Source organism: Ixodes scapularis, unplaced genomic scaffold (genome assembly GCF_016920785.2).
Source record: "Ixodes scapularis isolate PalLabHiFi unplaced genomic scaffold, ASM1692078v2 PGA_scaffold2__306_contigs__length_199485367, whole genome shotgun sequence".
NCBI classification, from domain to species: domain Eukaryota; kingdom Metazoa; phylum Arthropoda; class Arachnida; order Ixodida; family Ixodidae; genus Ixodes; species Ixodes scapularis.
The window spans coordinates 144299802-144322766 of record NW_024609857.1 but is presented as its reverse complement, the minus strand read 5'-3'; the positions used below and the strand labels follow the sequence as shown (position 1 = coordinate 144322766).

At 48.3% G+C, this 22965-nt stretch overlaps 1 protein-coding gene across 1 annotated transcript in view; it reads left to right on the top strand.

Moving 5' to 3' along the window:
• LOC8052429 (tubby-related protein 4) overlaps window positions 1–22965 on the top strand; it is a 251222-nt gene that overhangs the window by 178961 nt on the left and 49296 nt on the right. Inside the window, exon 2 of the mRNA XM_029987899.4 lies at window positions 2814–3107. Coding sequence (XP_029843759.3) covers window positions 2814–3107 — 294 coding nt within the window. The remainder of the gene's footprint in view (window positions 1–2813; window positions 3108–22965) is intronic.

Sequence of the window (22965 nt, the reverse complement as noted above, 5' to 3'; positions counted from 1 at the left end):
TAATAATTTTCGTCCAAAATTGTGTATTTGTAAAAAAAGGTTATGTGTGGATATTACGTCTCTGAACTTAAGTGTTTCATTTATCCCATTTACACAACAAAATACTCTTAATTACACTTTTTATGTTCTTAACAACGTCACAAAGTTAAGCAGCAACAGGACGCTGCGGCAATTGTTACGGAATAATTCGTCTCACAATTTCAACAGGGCGCGTAGATAGAGGACGCGGAGTGAAAGGACTCAAAACTAAACTTCCCGGTTGTTGTGTTCTGTCGCAAACATCGCTGGTGAGCTTCCAAGCGAGAACCTACATTCCGCTAAGGTACCCTTAATCCGAATGACGGCCTTCATTCTGAGCCTTCTCGGAAAGTTTATTTTTCCCCAAGTTCTCACAGTCCGTGTTTCACGGCACTCTATCGCATCGGGCTTTGCGCCGGGATCTCCAGCCTTGCCCGAATCCTAAATTCGATTACGAGTCCGGAAGAGCCGCTCCGGCTACAGCGGCACTGCTGTCGGCTCTTTTGCGCGCCGTGACTCGGGCCGTGCTCGGGCACGCCACGCGTTCGCCGGAACTCGAGAAGCTGATTACGGCGGGAGGGGCTTTGCCACTAAGCGCGCGGGCCGCCGGGGAAAGCGCACGTCGGCGGACGCGAGGGCACGAGGTGCTTTTCTCGCTAAATTTATCTCACTTAAAAAGTTTAGCCGGCGCCCATTTTTGTATCCATTAGAAAGGAGAGACTGTATATTTATGTGTTGTCTAAAGTTCGGTAATTGCTTGCAAGTGCGATGTCATAAAGTGCTCGCAAGCAACCACCGCAATACGCGCATTAAAAAAAACGCGTTACGCTAGAGCATAATTTATGTTACAGAAACGCGATATGTTTCTCTCTCATTTTTTAGTAATCATTAACGTGGCTGTAAATAAGGTAATCATGCAGCTCAAGTGTGCCTTTGGCACTAAGATGTTACATCACAGGCATGAAAATGGAAATACCTGACTGCCAATAAGAGCTAGTTTTGGACCGCACCACCATAGCCATCCCATTGCTAAACTTTTGTGCCGAGCTGACATTGGCAGCAGTGTTCCACCACATTTTTATGTAATACACCTCCTAATTCTCGGGACAGAAAAGATAATACATCACGCGAGAGTGCGCAACGAATAGACCGGACGACATCACGGGAATTCCGTGCTGCGGCGAAGAGCGCAACTATATGCTTCATCTTACTTGACCTGAGAGCGCAGCAAAGCCCACTGGTACATCATGTTCGTTGGTTGCACCAACAGCTACCGAAATGACAGCCACTGCGAAGTCAAAGGAAAAACCTTGTTTCGTATGCCGCGTGGAAACCACCTCAAGAAGCAGATAGGTCGCTTATGTCACTTGTGACCGATCAAGCACGGATGAAAAAGATTACGCGCGCGGACTCTTTTACAATGATTACTGTTATGACCTTTCTCTCTTTAGCTCTCAACCTACTTCTATCTCTCTCTACCGTCGAACTAATGTAGATCATCAGTTAGAGATGAGTGTGTCACTCAACAAGCAGATATTGGCGATAAAACCTCAATGTAAAGGGCAAGATACAAAATGATTCATTACGATCTCATGTAGTGCCAGCAGCGATCGCTGGGATTGTACTGTGTATTCACACAGGACTGTTTATTTGTGATCTCTTTTTGTCGTTGTCGTTTCAGTTTCAGTGAATACAACCGGCACAAATCTACGAACTTGGCTTTGGTCGTGCTGCAGAATCCGAAAATCCTGCGTTCAATGCCCACCCTCCAATCTAAATGAACATCGTACCGGCGCGTATTCGTGCAATCACCACTTGGTGATGCACGCTAATGAACCTGGGCTGGCAGTGGTTCCGCATTGACTACATTTCTGATCTCCATAGCGTAAGAGTCTCACCGAAAACTCCGGCAGACTAAGCTTCCGCTACACATCTAGCGTCTAGTTTGTTCCTCGAGCCAGGCATCGTTCGCAATTCACGATAGCTCGTACAATCGAATCTATTCTTAAAAGTTCTGAGGCCGTGCAATTTACCTGCGCTCTAACACGCTATACTTTGTTTCACCTCACGATAGACCGCAACAAAAGCTACGAAGCTCCGGAGCAAAGTCATAGGTCGAATCGTGTCGTCCTGCTCGGCGAACCGACGTGCACGCGGAGCTTGAAGGCACGCCCCATCAATGGAACACTGGATTGACTAACCATAGCCTCTTCTATACTCACAAAGCCTGGCAGTTCGACGACGGGGCCAAAGAGTGCCCGGTCTCAGATTTGGAGCGCGAGCATCTGGAAGCACAGAGCATCAAAGAGACATTTCTCGGGGAACCTGGACGTCAGCGCACACCTTTTGCAGCAGCGAGGGCCCGAAACACACGTGTTCACTCGGGATCAGTGTGTTTCGGCGTCTCGTCGCAGCGGGGCACCATTCACGTGGCTCTCCTCTCATCCGTTGTCTGCCGCTCCACTTTTTTTCATTTCGGCGGCCACTTCTCGTGGCGGTCTGCCAGGCTTTGTCAGCATGTAGAAGGCTATGCACTAACTGGGCTCGTAGCCTGTACGGCGTGGTACATTATAAAGTGAAACGGAGTATCGCCTACCTTGAAACGGCGTACGGTGTCTTCACTGACTGCTAAGCGAGACTTCAGCGTGCAACGTGCAGTAATAACTTTTAATCATGACTCGATGTGTGAGCACAAAAGAATCTTCCAACCGCTCGTAAAACAATAATGTAATAATAAAAGAACGCTGTCTCTTGAGTGATCGCATTGAAGGCCTTTCTTCACTGTTGATGCGCAGGTGACCCTGGTCAAGTGGAACGAGCCGTACCAGAAGCTGGCGTCGTGCGACAGCAGCGGCATCATCTTCGTGTGGATCAAGTACGAGGGCCGCTGGTCCATCGAGCTCATCAACGACCGCAACACCCAGGTGACCGACTTCGCCTGGAGCCACGATGGCCGTATGGCGCTCATCTGCTACCAGGACGGCTTCGTGCTCGTCGGCTCGGTGGCCGGACAGCGGTACTGGTCGTCCACGCTCAACCTGGACCGGGCCGCCATCCTGTGCGGCATCTGGGCCCCGGACGACCACCAGGTGAGACTTCGTACTGGCAAGCGCGTTTTGTGGCCGCTCGATTCGAGCGCCACGGGTGCTGCGATGAGACAGCGCAGCGCCAACTCAGTGCTTTAGACACCTTGCTGACTTTGTGCTACATCATTGCTGCCTCCCACTGCGCGTGATCCCGCCTTTGCCTGCTTGTTCAGCGGCACCTCAACGCTGAACCACTTCTGCAGGTGCAGCACCACTGAATTTGCGTTCGCTCAGCGCTGCGCTGCATGTGTGAACGGGCCTTTATTTGATGCACCGTGCATAAAGGGGAGTAGGTGAGACCTGACTTGCACTATTTGCTTGCACTCTCTTTGTAAATTCGTGTGCAACGCAAAAGTCTATATGCTCGTTTAGCTTGTGTTGCCCGCCATTGCGTCTGTTCAGGGTTTTTTTTTTTTTTTTTTTTTTTTGATCCCGTTGAACCACTGCACTGACCGCGCAAACCTGCTTCTTTCTGGCGTGTTTTCTGCCTCTGAAGGCTAGCTCCGCGCTGGATGTCAGTTCGTCCTTTTGTGTAGAGTTCAACGTCAGGGATAACGCAAAGTGCTCTGCGAAGGCTGTCTTCCTTGCTTACTCGGTGTAAATATGGTCCCGACGTAAATTACCTCGATTGTTTCGATGGCGATAATCCGCGCTACCGCTGCAACTTACATGCGTTTTTTTTTCTTTGTGTGTGTGTGTGTGTGGGGGGGGGGGGGGGGAGAGAGGGGGAGGGGGGGAAGGTTAACAGTCGTCTTGATGAGAGAAACCCATAGGACTAATGGGTAGCCTATGATTTAACTACAGCTTATTCAATCTGAAAGTAGTATTGCTCCATAATGTCAAGTTGTTTTTGTCTACAGTGCATCAGAATTAATCGACACCCTAAGCGGTATGATCTTCGTTGCCACAACAAGTAAAAATAATAATACCTTCATTTTCCCTTAAGGCGACAGGCAGCTCGCCAAGCTAAAAAATCAGCTTTACGAGTTCCCTCCTGTGTAGAAATTATGCAATAAAGATCACGAAGGCAGACATTACACTACGTACATTAAGCAAAACCACTCTGCGCAAAAAGAAAAAAAAAATATTATGAAGCGCATTTAAACAGAAAGAGGTATATAGATCACACTGAAACAACTCAAATAATTACTATTAATTCGAACAAAAATATCAAACACCTGCCATTTTTATATAGTCACATTCTCATAAAAAAAAAAAAGAATAACCTAAAATCTTTGGTTCATGTTAACTCAGGCCGTATACTGCACTTTTATAGGGAATTCAACAATTCTGGTAGTTTAAGTTTTATCATTTGTTCTCTGTAACTTGTTTTACGCGAATAAATGTTCCAACCACTCGTGCTACGTGTGGGATATGTGACCAAATTTCTATATAAAGATGCGAATTAAAATAAATTCTTATGATTTAATATTTTGTGCCTATAGCCTAAACCTAAACGATATGCATACATGTTGTGAATGTAATCATACTATATTTCGGAAAAAGTGAAGCAAGGGGTGTCTATATTTGTTTTGCTTTTTTAATTATGTTTATTCTTCAGAGATGTTTCCTCACCCTAAATGACAGTCATTTGGGTGCGAATAAAACAGCCTGTTGTACAGAGGATTCACTATAGTAGGTATTGTGTGACGATGCATTCGCGGTGAGAAGCTCACTAGGGGCGCTTCTGTTTTCCTCACTATCGGTAGTGCACGTGTTGGCCAGTCAGTTATGTTTTAATTTTCATAGTGTCTAGAAGCTTGGCATTGCACGAGCTTGCACCAGCGGAGGAAGTTCAAGTATCCTCACTCTGAGTTGTGAGTGAGTGAGTGAGTAAAACGTTATTATTTAACGACCAGGGCCCGTTTGCTTGAAGCCGGTTAACTTTAACCGCGGTTAAAAGTTAACAGCCCTTACCTACTAGGTATTTACAAGTACCTAGCCAAGTTTGACGAAGGCTGGATGAGCGATAGCTCCGTGCTTTATTATGGGGTGGTAGCTGGTGTCACCTACTGGTTTGTAGCGAATGTAAGTGGCTTCCGTGGAAAAAGTTCCCGAAAAGGGGGCACCCAAAAACGCGCACTATCGGGTTTTCGCAACGCTGCACGGCATGCATTTGAGCAGGCGCATTTTTGTGTGGCTCGTGGTACAGATATTGGATAAGGTAAAACTAAATTCACCCTTGTGTGAAAAATTTTTAAATGCTTGGCTGTCTGGATTGAAGACAATCCTCGTTGAAATTTTCTTCCAAGTTCGAAAGAGGACGACGAAGTTCAGTCTTATAGAAACGATAAGGAAGAAGTGAGCAGTGAAAGCCGGGTGGTACACCGGCAGCATGGTTGTCCAGCATGTAATAACTGTAAATAACACCATCATAGATTGAAAAACCTGTGATTCAGCTCCAGTGAAAATACACCTATTTGTAAATTACTCAAGCATCGAGGAGAACGCTGGAAGTGTAATTATACGGTCCGCGCGCGCTGGCCTTCCCCTTATAAAAAATTCGAAGTAAATAATAAAGCTTTGACAAACGCGCGTGTAAGGCAAAATTCGTTCTTGACTTTTTGCTTTAGAACAGTTACTACTGCAGACGCCAGCACGTGCAGCGCGTGTAACTACACTCATGGAGTGCACCTCGGTGCTTGGGAAATTCAGCAAAAGGTCTTCTGGGACGCTGTCTGCTTTCGTGTGCTATCAATGCCCGGCCGATTGAGTCAAGGCAATCCACTCTCCAAAGACGTTGCCATGCCGACAATTTTCGCGTTCATTTAGGCTTAGGAAGGGCCAGAATCGAAAGGCTATCTAAAAAATTCGGCGAGGTCATTGCTCGTGCTTAACGATTAAGTGAGGTAAGGCAAAGCGAAAGCCTCTTGCACCATTCATTGCTGACTAACGCGTTTGATGTTGCAGCTACAACGACATATTAGTTCCAAAGCGAGCGGCGCTCACTCACCGGGGCGCCGCCATGTTTCCCCGCCGTCCTTTCTCTGCCGGTTACGTGACCTAAAATTCCCCCTCGTGGGGAAATGCGGTTAACTTCTAACCGCGGTTAGAGTTAACCAGCTTCGAGCAAATGGGCCCAGAGGAGTTAGCGTTTTCTGCGCAATGCTGTTTGGTCAGGGGTGAGACCTCTAGTTCTTGCTGGTGTCACCAGAAAAAGTTAGACGACGAGAGGCGCCAATCAACGTCTCGTAGGGCCTGAGTAGCCCGGAGCCAAGCGAGGGCGCCTGGGAGTCTTCCAAGAAATCTAGATGTCAGTGTGATGCCGCGAGGACACAACCGGGGTCGGGTGAAGAAGGGGAGTTGAGCCACTTGGCGAGAGTGGAGGGGCCAGGTGAAAGAGTGAAAAGCGCGCGAGAGCGTGCTGCTGAGTGAAAGGGACAGTCCCATAAAAGATGTCCGAGTGTAGCTGGTGTGCAGCAGTGGGTGCACTCAGGGTTCAGTGAAATCTGAGGGTAAATCTTCTCGAGGAGGACGGAAGCGAGGAGCGCTCCCACGGGGGGATCGGTGGCCGAGTGGGCTGAAGCGCACACCCAGCTCGCCGCGCGTGGAGCGAAAGCTCGCGCTGCAGAACCCAGGGATCCTGGGTTCGAGCCCCACCCCTGCCCGTTTCGATCTGGATGAGCATCGTACCGGCGTGCGGTCGTGTATCACTACTGCGTGAGCACGTTAAAGACCCCAGGTTAGCAGTCGTACTGTACAGGCAAAATTGCTCATCTACAGTGTAAACCAGTGTCGCCTCATCCTGGCAGACCAACCTTACACTGTATAAACACTAAACGTCCAATTTGACTTTGATTTGAGCGCTCCCACCGTGCTTGGTGTGGGAGGCAGGTCTGGAAACGAGTCAGAGGGAGATGAGAGAGAGAGAGAGAGAGGGAACGTCCAGGGGGTTAGCCCAACTTGTCAGGTATACTGGCGCCGTCGGCTGGTTTGGCTGCTAACGCTTGCGAGCGTTAGCTGGGTGCACTGCTTTTCAGCTTTTTTCGCAGGTGTGCGGGGACCACCATGAGTAGCGACAAACTCCGTCTTATCTGGGACGGGAGCGAGGCCGACAGAGCGGACATAGTCTTGTACGATGTCGAGTCAGGCTTAAATGGTGCCTTGTTGGTGACCGGGAGAGCCAGGCTGGATCCAGAACGTAATATCGTCGGCATAGGTCGCATGGGCGAGATGGATGGCCAGCAAGGACAGTGTTGAAAAGCAACGGAGATAGAACGGATCCTCGTGGAATGCCCACTCCGCTGTGATGTAAGGCCGTGAGCTGTGTCAATACAAATGGTGAAGGTGCGATATTCAAGAAATGCAGCAATGAAGTTGCATGCCCGACCGCATATGCCGCACTGTTGCGCCATGGAAAAGACTGAAGAGTGCGGGACGCTGTAAGACGCCTTAAGTGTGTCGACTCCGGACACGATGCGTAGATGCGGTGTTGATGTGGAGAGCACATCGTGTTGGAGGCGGGAGAGACCGTCTTGAGTGGAGAGTCTTGGACGGAACTTATACTGCGTGGGACTAAGAATTTGGTACTGTTCGAGCCACCACTGCAGGCGGGCGTTGAGCATACTCTCGACCGTTTTGCAGCGACGTGATGTAAAGGATATTGGGCGTAGGTTTGTTAGGGATGTGAGTGATTTGTTGGGTTTTGAGATGGGACTGCCACTTGGGACGGATACATTCAGAGTTCCGTACCTTGTTGATCTCAAACAGTAAGGTCTTTAAGGTATTTTTGTAGGCCGTGGGGAGATCGCGAAGTTGCCCGACAGTGATGTTTTTGGGGCCGGGTGCACTACCGGTGTTAACCCCGTCAAGTGCGGTCTTGAGTTCGTGAAGATTGAAGAGAAAGTTCAAACTGATGGGTTCGTAGGCAGGGGGTATGCGAGTGTAACATGCCAGGCCATGCTGCGGTTTTGCGGAAAGAAGACGTCAGAGGCCCGTTCCGCTAGCTTCTCGGGAGAAACACCTTCGCGGAGAGCAACGGCGGTGGTAGGTTGTCGAGGCCTGCGGTCCTTGAAGACAGAGGGGAGAAGCCCCCTAAACTTTCCGAGATGCACGTAGCCGGAGATGGTGCTGCACATGGAGGCCCAGCGTCGGAAGCGAGTTCCGATGTATAGCATGTGATGTTCGCGCAAAGCCCTTAGGAGCCGGTGTAGTCTACCAGGTCGGCGGTAGCGGGCCAACAGGCAAATCCGGCGGTTCCAGAGGGTAAATAAATGCGCGTCAGCCGCTGAAGCGTAGTCCGGTATAGTAAGGCGCTTGGTAGCGCCCTTGTGGGCAGATAAGCCGGTGAGGCCTATAAGAGAAGCAAGGGCTGCCCGAAACTTATTCTACTTAGTGAAGAAGGTGTCACGGCGGGCGCGATGATGAGATGGAGATGGAGATGAGTAGTGATAGTACAAAGTGATGGGAAGGCAATCACTGCCGAGGTGGTCAATAGAGGCTTGCCATTTCCACCGTCCAAGAAAGCGAGCCCAATTTAGATCGAGACATGTGTCTCGCTTCCAGGACGAATGGCCGATACGTGTAGCGGTCTCCGGGATGTTGAGAAGATAGAGAGTTTGAGTTCCGTGAACTCCGCAAGAATGTGCGCGCCGCGAGGAAGGTCGATGCTGTAGCCCCAGCCCATCTGTTGGGCGTCGAAATCACCAGACACGATAACGGAATTCTCGGTGTAAAGACGGGTTAAGTGTGGCAAAGGCACTGTTCACTTTCTGCCTTGCATTTTTTAGGTTAAGCGACGTATCTGGGGTCACGTACACCGGGGAAGGGTTGTTGAGGAGTGAGAAGTAGGCGACAACCCGTAAGGCTGGCCATTGCAGAGAACCACAGTGATGTGTCGAGGAAAGTATGGGCCACCAAATGATAGACGTAAAGGGCGGAGCGGATCCGAGGCAACGGGTATTTGTCTCAGCGTCCGGAGCCAGTCCGTCGTACTGTGGCAGTGCTGGAAGCGGACCGTTGATGTCTTGCAGAGCGAAGGCAACAGGAATGTCAGATGAGGAATGAAGACGAAAATCTTGATGAGGTCTGCCTTCTTGCGTCGAAGCGTGTGACATTTCCACTGAACAATTGTGGGAGCGTTAGCCATGCTTAGGTAAAGATGATGTAGAATGCTGTAATGGAATGGCCCCCTGCATCATGAGACGCTCCATTATTGCACGGGTGTAGGTATCCACGAAAGTGGAAAGTGATTGTTGTATGGCAGCAAGTTGCTGCGTGGCGGGGTGCACATGTTTTGTGAGAACGGCCAGTTCTTGCTGTAGGGCCGTAACGTCCGTCCCTGTCTGAAATAGGGTGGAAATTGCGTTAGCGGCGTTGTTAGCTCTCACTGCGTCTGCGAAGGGGGTGACGGTGGTCTCCGATGTATGGAGTTGCGTGCCGGTGACGAAGGCATTTTGGGCCATCGTGCGGGATCTGGCGGCAAGCACCCGGAGGAAGTCCGTCTTGGACCCTGCAAGTGTAAATGAATTTATGGGAGCCATGGCCACAGCTGGCGGCGCAGCTCATGGTGTCAAGGCTGAGTTCGCGGGCTCCTTTAGTGATGGTGCCGGCAGAACATCGAAGGGTGATGAAGGCGGCGGACGATGTCGTGGAATGCAGCGGTCTGGCAGGGGCCATTGCTCGGTTAATTTGTTGCCTTTTTGGGCAAGAGAGGGCCTTGGCGAAATGGGCCCCGACACAGTTTCTGCACTTCGGTTGTGCAGACGGGCATGGGTCGGCGCCGTGCTGGGAAGCGCCGCAGGTGGTGCAGCGGGATTGAGTAGTGTTGCGGCATTGGGCACTGCGGTGCCGGGTGCGATGGCACGTGCCATAGACGTGAGTTTGTCGGTGTCAAGGATAGATACGCACTGTAAAGGAGCCCAGTCCCATACAAATTGGAAAGCCGATGCCCACGAACGTAATGACTGCTGACTCAGAATCGCCTAGAGGGCGGGTCTAGAGGACGGCAGACTTCCGGCAGTGAAGATATTTGAGAAGCGCCGCGGTATCTAGGCCGCCAGGGTTTTTTTATCACGCCCCGAATTCGCTCGCGGCAAATGGCCTCGTAGGCTTGAACGGGGACTTGTTGAAAACCGACCGGGACGTTGGTGATGGTGATTAAGGCATCGCGTACCTGAAATGTCGACCGCAAGTTGGTTACTTCGGTCAAGGCACCTGACCTGGAATGAGGGTTGAGAATGTGGAAGAGCCTGTAGACTGGTTTGCGTTACGATTGCAGAGTCGATCGTGAAAAATTACGCGTCCGCGATCCGACACGTTTGGGTCGGGCGAAAGCTGACAGTGTGAAAGAAATTGCCTCGGGGCTGCGCCCCGAGGCAAGCTCGCGGCGTCCCAGACTAGGTCGTCTTGCGCTTGTAGGATCAGTTCAAGCCTTTTTCGTAGGTGCACAAATTTTCAGCACAATTGGTCATGTCGAGTTGACTGCAGCGGCGCCGAAGAGAATGGCGCGAACACGTTTCGTTCCGTCGGGGGTAGTGGGAATTCGGCGAGCGCTCTGCAGAGGTGGAAACTGGCCCGCAGAGTCGCCGTTACCGAGGATGGCAAATGAGTACCGCGCAGAGAATGCAGGGGAGCTCCACCTGGCGACAAGAAAAGAGCCAGCAAACGATGTGCGGGCGGGAGTAGCAGCAAGTGCTTCGCTCGGCGTCAGGGTTACCGAGGTGGAAGTGATGGGCCTGGCTTCGATGCGCTGGGATTTCATATCTGCAGGCAGAGGTAGGTCTTGGAGGATTTCGGTGCTGCCCAGAGTCGTCATGGTGTTGTTACGGGACGTGTCGGCCGGAGCTCACACGTGGGGAGAGGAAAAACCCCAAACGCTGTGAAAATTATTTCACCAGGCGACGATCTCCAAACTATTAGCCGCGAATATTGAGGCGGCGTGCCTAAGCTCAAGTGAAAGATATAGTCTAAGTCGAATAAAAATTATAAACGGTTCGGCAAGAACACAATGCTCGTTCTACTGTCCAATTCGATGAGGTTCCGATGTTGTCGATTCCGTGTTGTCACCGCTGCTTGACGCACGTTAAAGACTCGACCGCACCGCAATAGCTAAACTGCCCGCTTGCAGCGTTTAACTGAAATGGGCAAATCTCATGGGCAGTTGACGTCATTCTGTGTGAATATTCACACCGCCCAATGTGCTTTTTTGTTACCATTTGTTTCTTTGAAATCGAAGAAAGCTGTGGCATCTCTCATGGAGAGCGCACGCAGAGGAGAGGCCGCCATTTAGTGTCATTGTCATGGGCAAAATTATAGCGAGGAACAAGTCTCAAACCCAGATTACCTTTTACTTGTTTAGCGTCGTGTAGTACTGCTTACAAATACGCAAATTAACACACAGTTGGACCGGCATGCACTTGCGTAATCCCAACTTTGTGTTACACATTAAAGACCCCCAGCAGCTTCACCTCACTGCCAAAATTATCCACCAGTCCCCCCATCGAAGGCTCCCAAGAACAAAACTTGATTTATGTAAAATAACTTTCTGCCCTCGTTCACTCGTGCAACAGTTTGACTTTATATTTGACTGGATTCAGACGAACATAGTTTATGAACAGTGGTAAAAACAAACAACATACAGACAGATTAGTAATCTACGCCTTAAAAGTTTAGCTAATACGCAACCAAAAAAACAACCCACGCTGGAAGAAAAAAAAAATGTTAAGCTCGCAGATTTTGTTATATTTTTGCTTCCGCGTTTTTTCTAGTCATCTCGAAGAAAAAAAAGTCCAGTTCTGCTTTTCAAGAAATGGCGCAATCGTTTTTGTCGGGCGTGCGAGGCTTTGCGGGTCCAATTGACTGCAGAGGCCTGCGTGTATACATAAACCTTTGCTGCTCATTCATGTTTCTTTATTTTCTTTGTTTGTTTTTTTACGTTGCTACAAACCTAAAATGCAAGCCGTACCCGCATAACCATTGCAGATGGGAGCTTTGTTCGCGTGTCTGAGCGCCAACTTTCTCGTTGTCGGTTCTCTTTTAATGCGATTTCTTTCCGTCTCCTTACGCGATTTATCGAGCTTTTTGAATAGAAATGTCACCAAGGTCATTTAAAGTTTCTTATTTTTGTTTACGATGAAAGATATTCTTATAATAGGATCATTTTATTGATGCCATCGTGGATATGTTTCAACATAACCTATATATTTAGTTATCCTTATCTGCGGCGCCATATATAGTCGTTCAACGAGCTATATCAAAAAGGGGTTTGGGGTATAGTTGTCATTTACATAAAAAATGTACTTTGATGGTACTTTTCATGTCGAATTCGTATCGGCCACTTGACAGCGCAATGGCGACACGCGCTTCCAGAAAAGCCTGAGAAACAACGTCAATATTCAGTTGCCAGTGCACGTTTACATATTGCGTGCGTGGTACCGCTCATCCTGTTTACTGCATTGCCTCAGCCTGTACTAGCCATACCGGAGCCTGCGATCGCGCATACTTACAGTAAAGAAGAAACCATAAAGAAGGAATAAAACGAAAGATAAGGACACACAAACGAACTATTAAAGTTACCGGAGTACAACCAGTTTTTTTTTATGTCCATTGATTATTAAGTTGTAATAACATTCCTAGACTTTGTTTCACCTCAAGTCCAGACGCAACCGACGCTACGAACTTACAGGACCAATCAGGCAGCATTGAAAGCACGCACGTCGAGTTTCCGCACGTGTTCTATCATCACTGAACCAATCAGAAACAAAAAAGGCCTAATGACTCTCACTTTCGACGCTCCTTGATTGGGCCCATTAGCTCGTAGCGTCGGCTGCGTTTGGACTTAAACTGAAACCAGGTACAGCTGATGCGAAACAAATCTCCGCCTGAGCGACTTTCAGCTGATACCACGACGGGCGACGTATAGCCTGGACCGCCTTAGACAGAGATCCCCAACATTATCGTTGCTATTTTCGTAATTATATCTGCGTGTGATTTCTTCTCGGGAATCCTCTATCTATTCACCGAGCACAAAGAGTTTTATGCTAGTACGTATAAAAGAGCAAGGCGCCATCTTCTTTCGCTATCTTTGGAATGTAAGAATTTGATGTTCCCGTCGGGGATTTTTCTTCTCCCGCCTTTGCAAAGACGCGATAGCATCTACAATTGTAAGGACACCCACAAAAACACGAAACCAAACTGCAGCGGGCATCCAGGATAGAAAGTCGGCGCCAATGCATTGTGCGCGTGTTATCACTAACTGCCTGCGTGCAATTCTCATAGCGGGTATAAAATTTCTTTTTCGGTCATAAAGGCTTCCGAGACGTCAAAGAAACACGTCGTTACAATCGCCCTCCCTCTTTCTCTCTTCTTCTTTCTCGTTCTCCTTTTCTACTTTCATCTTTTTTTTTATGTTTTCTTCAGCCGTTTCCCATTCGACCGCGTACACTTGCAACAGCTGAACGTACAGAACGCGACACTGTTAGCGCGAACAAGCGATCGCCCGGTTTTTCCAGTTTCTCTTTAAAACCAAGGGATGTCATCCAAGTTATTATTGCTACGGAAAGAGCTCATTTAGTTCTATAATGTAAGCAATACAATTTTGTGCTCGCTAATACTATTTAGAAGTAAAATACGAAAATGCGCCGATGTCGTGTTCGCGCTAACAGTGTCGCGATGTGTATACAAAAAGGGAACCTCAACATTGAACTGTAAAATAAATTATTACCAAAACAGAAATTACAATAGGAGGAAGCCTAGACAAAAAAAAAATTATTCGATTCCTTCGAATTTTGTCACGGGAATATTTTTGGATAGTCTTCTCTGTCTGATGTGACAAAAGCGGGGAAAGATAGCTCTGTAGAATAATATGGACGATAGGTGTACTATCATGCGATAACGTATCTCTCTCTTACTCGCCTTGTATCATTATTTCACGATTTTCTTTATTGTAATATCCCCCCTCACCCGGCAGCCAAATTGCCGGTATATTTATTTTTATTTTTTCTCGGGCTTGGTAATATTTTGTCGTGAAGCGCCTCTGGCCCCGACGTAAATAAAATCTTGCGGCAAACATAAATTTGTGTTTCTAATGATGGTGCAATTAATGGAACGGTGCAAGCGAGCTGGACAAGAATAACGATAATAATCCGTGGAGAAGGGCAGCATCGACGGGGTATGCGGGAACTAAAGTATGGAACATCCCCCCTTCCCTAAGTAACTGCATTAAAAAAATAAGCAATCCATTTGCTACTGCCATTAAAAAGTTCGTTAAGTTAACGATGGGTGAGTGAGACATCATTATTTGTTATTTGCTTAAAACGGCTAATTTATCTTCTGTTGAACTAGTTTTGAATACATTTCATGCGTACATAATTATGAATGCGAGGTTTACCTAGCAACAATGACTGCGCCGTACAAATAACAATGTCTCACTGATCCATCGTTTATTTACCGAACTTTTCAATAGCCGTAGCAAATGGATATCTTTTTTTTTTTAATTCAGTTACTTAGAGAGAGAGAGGGGAGGGAGTGCTTCATATTTTAGTTCCCCCTATACTCCGTCGTTCGTTGTATTCGATTATAAGAACACACTTGATAGTAATCGTGTATAAGCTACTAAAATTGTACGCATCATAACTACGATTTATTATCACGTATTAAGCGAAAGGACATTATTATTCGTTGGTTTGAAATAATACATGTCAACGTTCACTGCTGATCCTCTAGCGATATTCTATAGAATTTAAGATAGCCTGTCATCTTGGTTTCACATTTCGTGCTAGACAAGCATTTCCCCTGGAAGGGCAAAGCTAACTAAAAAATGTATTAGCGTATGGAACACAACCCACCCAGTTAGCGCAAACACGACGTCAGTCCTTTTTTTTTTTTATTGCATTTTACTGAAACAAGGTAGTGACGGACACTGAATTTTACTACCGAAGTTGGCGCTTCTAAATGAGCGTATTCTGCCACAATAGTAATTTGGATGACAGTCGTCGATTTCCGATACATAAACATAAAAACAAAACTGGTGATCGCTTGTTCGTGTTAACTTTGTCGTCCTATGTGTGCTCGGAGCAAAACAACATCAATGTGGTTTTTTTTTTTGTCTTTTTTTTTTACAGTTCGTTTAACAAGTTTTTAACGAACACCACCATTTGTTGTCCAGGTTTGGGCACATTGAACCACGCCACTAATTTTGATAGTGATAGTTATAGTGTTTATTGCACTTATCTGTCCTTGCAACCATATAATCTTTCCTACAACCTTTTAATTGCAAGAAGAAGAAAAAAAAGTCGTCTATCACTTTTTGAACGTGCTGTACGTGTGGCGCTTTCTACATCTTTAATTTTTTTTTGTTAGCCACTTTACCTCATGGTTGTTGTTTCTGTAATACATAACTTCACTTTTGCGGTATATTTGCAACGATTTACATAACAAACTTTGTACGTTCTAGAATCAAGTTAGCCTGCAAAATGAACGCTGTCAACAAATAACTTAACTGCCTGCAAATGCGTGTCTTGTAAAAATAATAAGGAATTACAAGAAGTTCCATTGGTGAATAGTTAGGGAATACGTTAGCATAACCCTGGGAAACGTCCCACACGTCCCGCCTCGGGAAACGCAAAAGCTGACCCCTTCACTTTTTTCTTTTGGCTTCCCCTTTTGCTTCCTTCTATTTTTACTACCTCTTTTTGGCGGCGTTTACGTTTCCCAAATGGGGATGTGTGAGGCGTTTTTCAAGGGTCATGCTAACGGATTCCCCAGGAATCCACCAATAAATCGTCATGTAACTGCTTGCACCCCTTTTTTGTACTCTGCCTGTCGGGGTACGTCGACGCCCGATAAGGATGACGTATTCACGCATTAGTAAATGCGGTCACCCATATCACTCGTAGAAAGAACCACGCCCAAACCACTCATGAAAGGAACAACATTCATAATTACCCGTGGAGTGAACTGCATCCATCAATTTTAATTACACATACACATCACAGCCCACGCATCGCAAATACGGAAACCAAGAGCGAAGAACAACCGGCGACAGCAGAGCGGCAACTCAGCACGCCCGCATTCCACCGCGCCGCACCATCACACCTCCTAGATAACAAGCCCGTAGTGCTAAATAAAATGGCGTCATCAGAGAAGGCCAACACAGGGCGCAGATTAAACACGGCGATTGCGTCAATGTTCGGCTCAAACTTGACTTGAAGGCGAGCGCTGACGCAGCACTCATTTCTAATCTGTGTCCAGCGTTGGCCTTCTCTGATGAAGCAATCTCATTCAGCACTACGGCTTTGTTATCTAGGAGGTGTTGCGCGGGTCCTCCTTTCCTCTGGCTCTGCTCCAGCTGTGCGCGTCACTTTACCGAAAACGAAAGGGCTCATTTTGACGAAAACCCCGCGGTGTCTGTCAGTTTGTCAGTGCCGGGGAGAAAGGGAGAGGTTGACTTGTTCTGCCGTCAGCGCTTCGGAACAAAGGGAGTGTCGCACGCTACAACACAAACGAAAGACACCGCGGGGTTTTCGTCAAAATGAGCTTCTAATGCTAACACATTAAAAAATCAACACGCTCAAATGGACTTCCCGCCGCCTTCAGAATTTCCCCGCATCATACATGGTTCCACGGTAACCTTATCTCCAAACTCATTTTCGCAGGGGAGCTCCTCCCCGTTTGACTCTTTTTTCTGATAAGTTCCCGATTTGGCTTCTGGTTCTTTTTATGTGTGCGACACTGGATGCTTAATGTACTTTAACATTTATGACTTCATTAATCCTTGTTTTGTGTTTCTTTTTTTATTTTGCTATTCCTTTATTGCGTGTGGCAATTCTCACGTGCACACTTTTCGCTCAGCAGCTTATTATTGAAATTTGATATGTTAGCATTATTGAATATTTTCGAAGAATGTCGTCGTCTGCGAAATAAGAGTTTCGCGTCTAAAAATACTAACTCCTTTTTATACAAATAACACCTGTCGAGAACTCACACACGCGTGACGGAAGACCAAAACACATAAGCAGCTGCCGTAATGTGACATCCCCATGCAATGAAACCACGCCAACCATGCGCCGACCACTAAACGCGTCCACAAATACCACGGCGCAGACCGTCCTACATTCAACATACACGCAAACCTTACTTAGCGCGTCGACAACCCCGTAGTTTAGTGAGAACACGCAGAGACTCATACAACCGAGATAAACTTCCGCTACAAATAAAAACACGAACCATTCCACTTTGTGAAGGTTTGATGACCAACGAAGTTGTTTACTGTATCGTGCAAGTCACGCACGCGCTGCATGTAAACCGCGATGTCATATCTCGTTAACAGATAAACTGTTGACACGTGCTGCGCTGCCGCGCAGCCGCGTCGTACTATATAACTAATCGCTTCCTGAATAAACGTTGTTGTTGGCTTGACACATCACGACTGATACATGGTGTCAGGAGTGGGGTGCCGTCCACGTCGGCGGTAGCTCAAAGTAACGACGTCAGTCACCATAGCTATGGAACTACTCAAGCCACCGGAGCCACTGCTGCTGTCTCGGAACATCGCAAAAAACTGGGACCTGTTCAAGCGGAAATTCGAGCTCTTTCTGAGGGCAACGGAGCCAGCCAAAGAACCAAGGTCGGCATCGGTCAAGACCGCTCTCCTGCTGAGTGTAGCCGGGGATGACGCTTTGGAGGTATTCAACAATTTTGTGTTTGCCGAAAGCGAGAATAAGGAAGATTACGCGACGGTCGCACTCAAGTTTGAGGAGTACTGTAGACAACAGCAGAATGAGGTCTACGGGAGGTACATCTTTCGAACAAGAACGCAAGTTGAAGAAGAACCTTTCGAGCATTTTTTGCGTGAATTGAGGAAACAAGCACGCGGCTGTAACTTCGCGCAGTTGACCGACACAATGATTCGGGATCAGGTTGTGTTCGGTACAAACAATTCAAAGTTGAGAGAGAAAATGCTCAAAGAAAAAGATCTAACGCTGCTCAAGGCTGAACAGATCTGTAAAGCAGCGGAAGTATCCGCCCAGCAGAACGAAGTGTGGGCGCAGGCGGAAAAACAAGTGGCGCTGGTGAAAAAGAAGCAACAGTACAAATGTGCCAAGTGCAACCGGCCGCACGAGCCAGGACGGTGTCCGGCATTTGGAAGGTCATGCTTCTTGTGCAGAGGTACTAACCATTTTGCGGCTTGCTGCAAGAAAGGGCCGCAAGTGAAGGAAGTACGCGAAGACCACGAGACCTTCGACATCCTCGACCTGAAGATAGACAGCGTCGGCAACCATGCGGACTGGATCATCCACGCAATGGTGGCGGACCAGCCAGTCGTCTTGAAGGTGGACACGGGCTCCCAAGCTAACCTGCTGCCTTATTCGATCTATCGGAGGTGCAGGAACAAGGCGAACTTGAAACCAAGCGGCTCTGTGCTTCGATCATACAGCGGGGACGCCATCAAGCACATCGGGGTTGCAACTCTACGAGTGGTAATGGACAATCGGTCCGGCGACATCGACTTCTTCATTGTCAAAAAAGGCAGCCAGGCACTACTCGGACTGCTAGCAAGTGAGGCGCTGGGACTTGTGTCGCGCTCGGTGAGTGTTGTGAACACCAGCAATACCGAGAAAATAGTGACAGAATTTCACCAGCTATTTCAGGGTACCGGCTGCCTGGCACGTCAGTATCGGATGGTCCTGCGAGATGACGCAACACCGGTAGTTCAACCGGCACGACGAGTACCTCTGGCGCTGCGAGAGCCTCTTCGAGAGGAGCTGGAGCGTATGGAACGAGCTGACATCATCCGCAAAGTCAATGGGCCGACGGACTGGGTAAGTCCATTGGTCATTGTACGAAAAAAAGACGGAAAACTACGCGTGTGTATGGACCCCAGGCGCATTAACGAGTGTCTAAAGCGCGAGCACTATCAGATGCCTAAGCGGGAAGACATTGAGGCCGAACTAGCAGGAGCTAAATATTTTTCACGCCTCGACGCGAACTCTGGGTTTCACCAAATTCCCTTGGATGAGGATACCTCGGCTATTTGCACGTTCGGTACGCCTTTTGGTCGCTACCAGTTTTTGAGACTTCCATTCGGGATTGCGTCGGCACCCGAGGTGTTCCAAAAAACTCTAAGCGAGATATTTGATCCGTCCCCAGGGGTGCGCGTATACGTTGACGACATTTTGATTTGGGGATCCACTAAAGAAGAGCACGATTCACGCCTCAAGAACGCACTGCAGTTAGCCAGTCGGGCGGGTTTGACATTCAACGCCGCAAAATGCAAGTTTGGGCTAACTGAGATCGAATTCCTCGGTGACGTCATCAGCCAAGAAGGAATAAGGCCGAGCTCGGCATTGATCACGTCACTGGGGGAGATGTCGTGCCCTACAGAAAAGACAGCAGTGCATAGAATGCTTGGAGTCGCAAATTACTTTGGGAAGTACCTACCGAATTTGGCAGGAAAAACAGAACTTCTGCGCAGTCTTATAAAAAAAGAAACAGTTTTTGAATGGACAGACAACCACGCCAAAGAATGGAAAGATATCTGCCTAATGCTTACCAGCACGCCCGTGTTGGCGATCTTTGATCCAGCCAGAGATACGAAGATCTCGTCAGATGCGTCAAGGAATGGATTAGGGTCTGCACTTCTGCAGCGTCATGGTGACAGCTGGCGGCCGGTCGCCTACGCATCACGCGTTATGACTGACGCAGAACAGAGGTACTCGCAAATAGAAAAGGAAACGATGGGTATCACGTTCGGCTGCGAGAAGTTTCATCACTTCGTGTACGGGCGTAAGATCACTATTGAAACTGACCACCGTCCACTGTTAGCAATTGCCTCAAAAGGAATCGGTGATATGCCCCCGAGACTTCAGCGTTTCTTTCTGCGGTTACTGATGTACGATTATACCCTTCAATTCGTACCAGGAAAACTGCTACTGCTGGCCGACATGCTATCAAGGTCGTCACCAGTTACCACAAAGGACACCGCCGGCTCTACGGAAGACGTGGAAGTCCACGCAGTGAGCGTCGTCTCAGACTTGGTAAGCAAGAAAACCCTGGATCGCCTTGCTGAGGCGACCGCGAAGGACGCAGACCTGCAGTCAGTCATTTGTTACATGAACGGCAGGGGTGACATTGACGGCATGCTGAAACCTTTTGTGTCTGAGTTGTCACTGGTTCAAGGAATAGTATTGAAGGGTAGCAAAGTTGTGGTCCCGAAGTCCATGAGACCGGAGATGCTCCAACGTATTCATGAAGGTCATTTGGGAATTAACAAGTGCAAATCAAGAGCCCGACGTTTGGTGTTTTGGCCAGGACTCAACTCGGACATCGAAACTCTGCTACAAGGGTGCTCAGTATGCCGAAAGTATACGTACAAGCAGCAAAGTGAGCCCCTCATATTAAGGCCAGCACCGAATCATGCGTGGTACAGAGTGGGAGTTGATCTTTTCCAGCATGGCGGAAGTTCGTATCTTTGTGTATTTGACGCGCATTCGAACTTTCCGGAAGTAGAAAAGCTGACGGACACCACGGCATGTTCTGTTATTGCAAAGTTGAGCTCTATATTTGCAAGATACGGAATTCCACTAGAGGTCTGCAGCGATAACGGGCCCCAATTTTCGTCTCATGAGTTCGCTGTTTTTGCATCCAGATACGACTTCAAGCATGTGACGTCGAGCCCGGAGTTTCCCAGGTCGAACGGACTCGCCGAGAAAGGGGTGCAAATTGTCAAGCGGATCTTGAAGAAAACTGAGGAGGCCCATGAAGACTTCTGGCTGGGGCTACTGGGCTATCGATCTGCCCCCCTGGAGGATGGTCGGTCGCCAGGAGAGCTGTTACAAGGCAGGAGGCTACGCAGTCGAATCCCGGACTTCAGCCATCAACCCAGCAGGCGTGTTTTTAAACACCGCCAGCTCGACACCCGAGGCAAGAACCTACCCGACCTCAAGAAAGGCGAAGTCGTGAGGGTGAGAGACAGAGCATGGACTCGTAGAGCTCGGGTCTTGGGATCAGCTGCGCCAAGATCATATCGGGTGGTTACCGAAGACAACAAGCTGCTGCGACGCAACCGGCAACATCTTCTTGCAACACGTGAGCCGCTTCAACAAGAAACTGCTGAAAGTGACGACTCGGACAGCGGGGATTCAACCGAGGAACTGAGAGCGACACCGGCCTCCTTGCCCACAAGACCGCCTACGCCGGGTTTGCAGGACCACCCCCTGACGCCGGTCCCACGACGATCCACAAGGCACACCCGTCAACCAGAGCGCCTGCAATACGACAGCAATTTCAACCAAGTGCATCCCATCTACCATTGGAACTCCTAATGTTATTTATGAAACAAAGGAAAATGTATCGTGCAAGTCACGCACGCGCTGCATGTAAACCGCGATGTCATATCTCGTTAACAGATAAACTGTTGACACGTGCTGCGCTGCCGCGCAGCCGCGTCGTACTATATAACTAATCGCTTCCTGAATAAACGTTGTTGTTGGCTTGACACATCACGACTGATACATTTACCACACCACAAAGACGTGACACGGAATTTTGAACCAAGCTACGACCACCTTTATGCACGATCTTCATCGGTGGTGTTTGCCGCCCGTCGCCGCCGCCGCTGACATTCTCGTGGCCGTTCCAGCCGTTGCTCTTCGAAGGCGCGTTGCTCTTCGGGAACCCGGAATATACGCGGCCTCCCCATTACGACGAGAGAAGAGAAGTAAAATTGAAAATGGAGAACGACAACTTGTCTTCCTAATTTTTTTTATTTACATGCACGTGGATGACAGAGTAAGAAATGCATGACGCAGAAATGAAGCGTCTGCTTAGGAATGTCACCGCACACTGCGCGCAGAGACGTGTTTCTGCGCAGCGCCCTTTCGTAGTAATGTCGATAAATTGGCAAGATAAAATACGAACGACTTATTTTTTCCAGGTGATGTTGCGCGGGGACGTCAGCCTGTTTTCAATTAAGGAATGTTTATTTCTCATGTGCTCTCTCCTTCAGTTTTTGGAGTTGTTCGATAAGGTAGCCTACAATCCTCGCTATCAACCCAAATCAAAATTTTGTTTCATAAAATATACTAACTGATATTACATTTTTAAGACGATTTACAAATCACTTATTGCCTTGTTAAAGTCTAGATAGAAAGTTAGTTTTTTTTTGTATTTATTAACTTACTTTTCTGACTATTAGGTTGCACCATAGCCTTTTATATACTGAAAAAGCCCGGCAGATCGCCACTAGAAGCGGCCGCCGAAACGGAAAATGTAGAGCGGCAGGCAACGGAATAGAGGAGAGCCACGTGACTGGCGCCCCGCTGTGGCGAGACGCCGAAACACACTTCTCCCGAGCGAACAAGTGTGTTTTGGGTCCTCGCTGCTACAAAAGCTGTGCGCTGACGTCCAGGTTCCTTGAGAAATAACTCTTTGATGCTCTGTGCTACCACATACTCGCGCTCCAAATCTGCGACCGGGCAATCTCTGGCTCCGTCGTCAAACTGCCAGGCTTTGTGAGTATAGAGAAGGCTGTGGTTGCGCTCCCACCCCGACCATCACCGGAGCTGATAACGTTACACCGAAGGAATTGTTTGTTTATTTCAGGTGTTTCTTTTTTAAAGCACAGCTCTTAGGCGCCCGTTTCCGGCTTGAGCGGCGTCGCCGTAGGCGTAACCGCGCGTTGCATGCCACGCGCATGCAACGCGCACGCAAAGCATCATGCAATCCGTTGCATGCAACGCGCGTGCAACGCGCATACAAAGCTTGCATGCAACGCGTTGCATGCAAGCGGCGTAACTTCGCGTTGCATTATGGGTAGTTTCCCGTAATCACGTCACGAGGGTTACCCTCGTGAGGGTTACTAGGGTTATGAGGGTTACCCGCACGAGGATCACCCTCACGAGGGTTGGGAGGGTTAGTTACC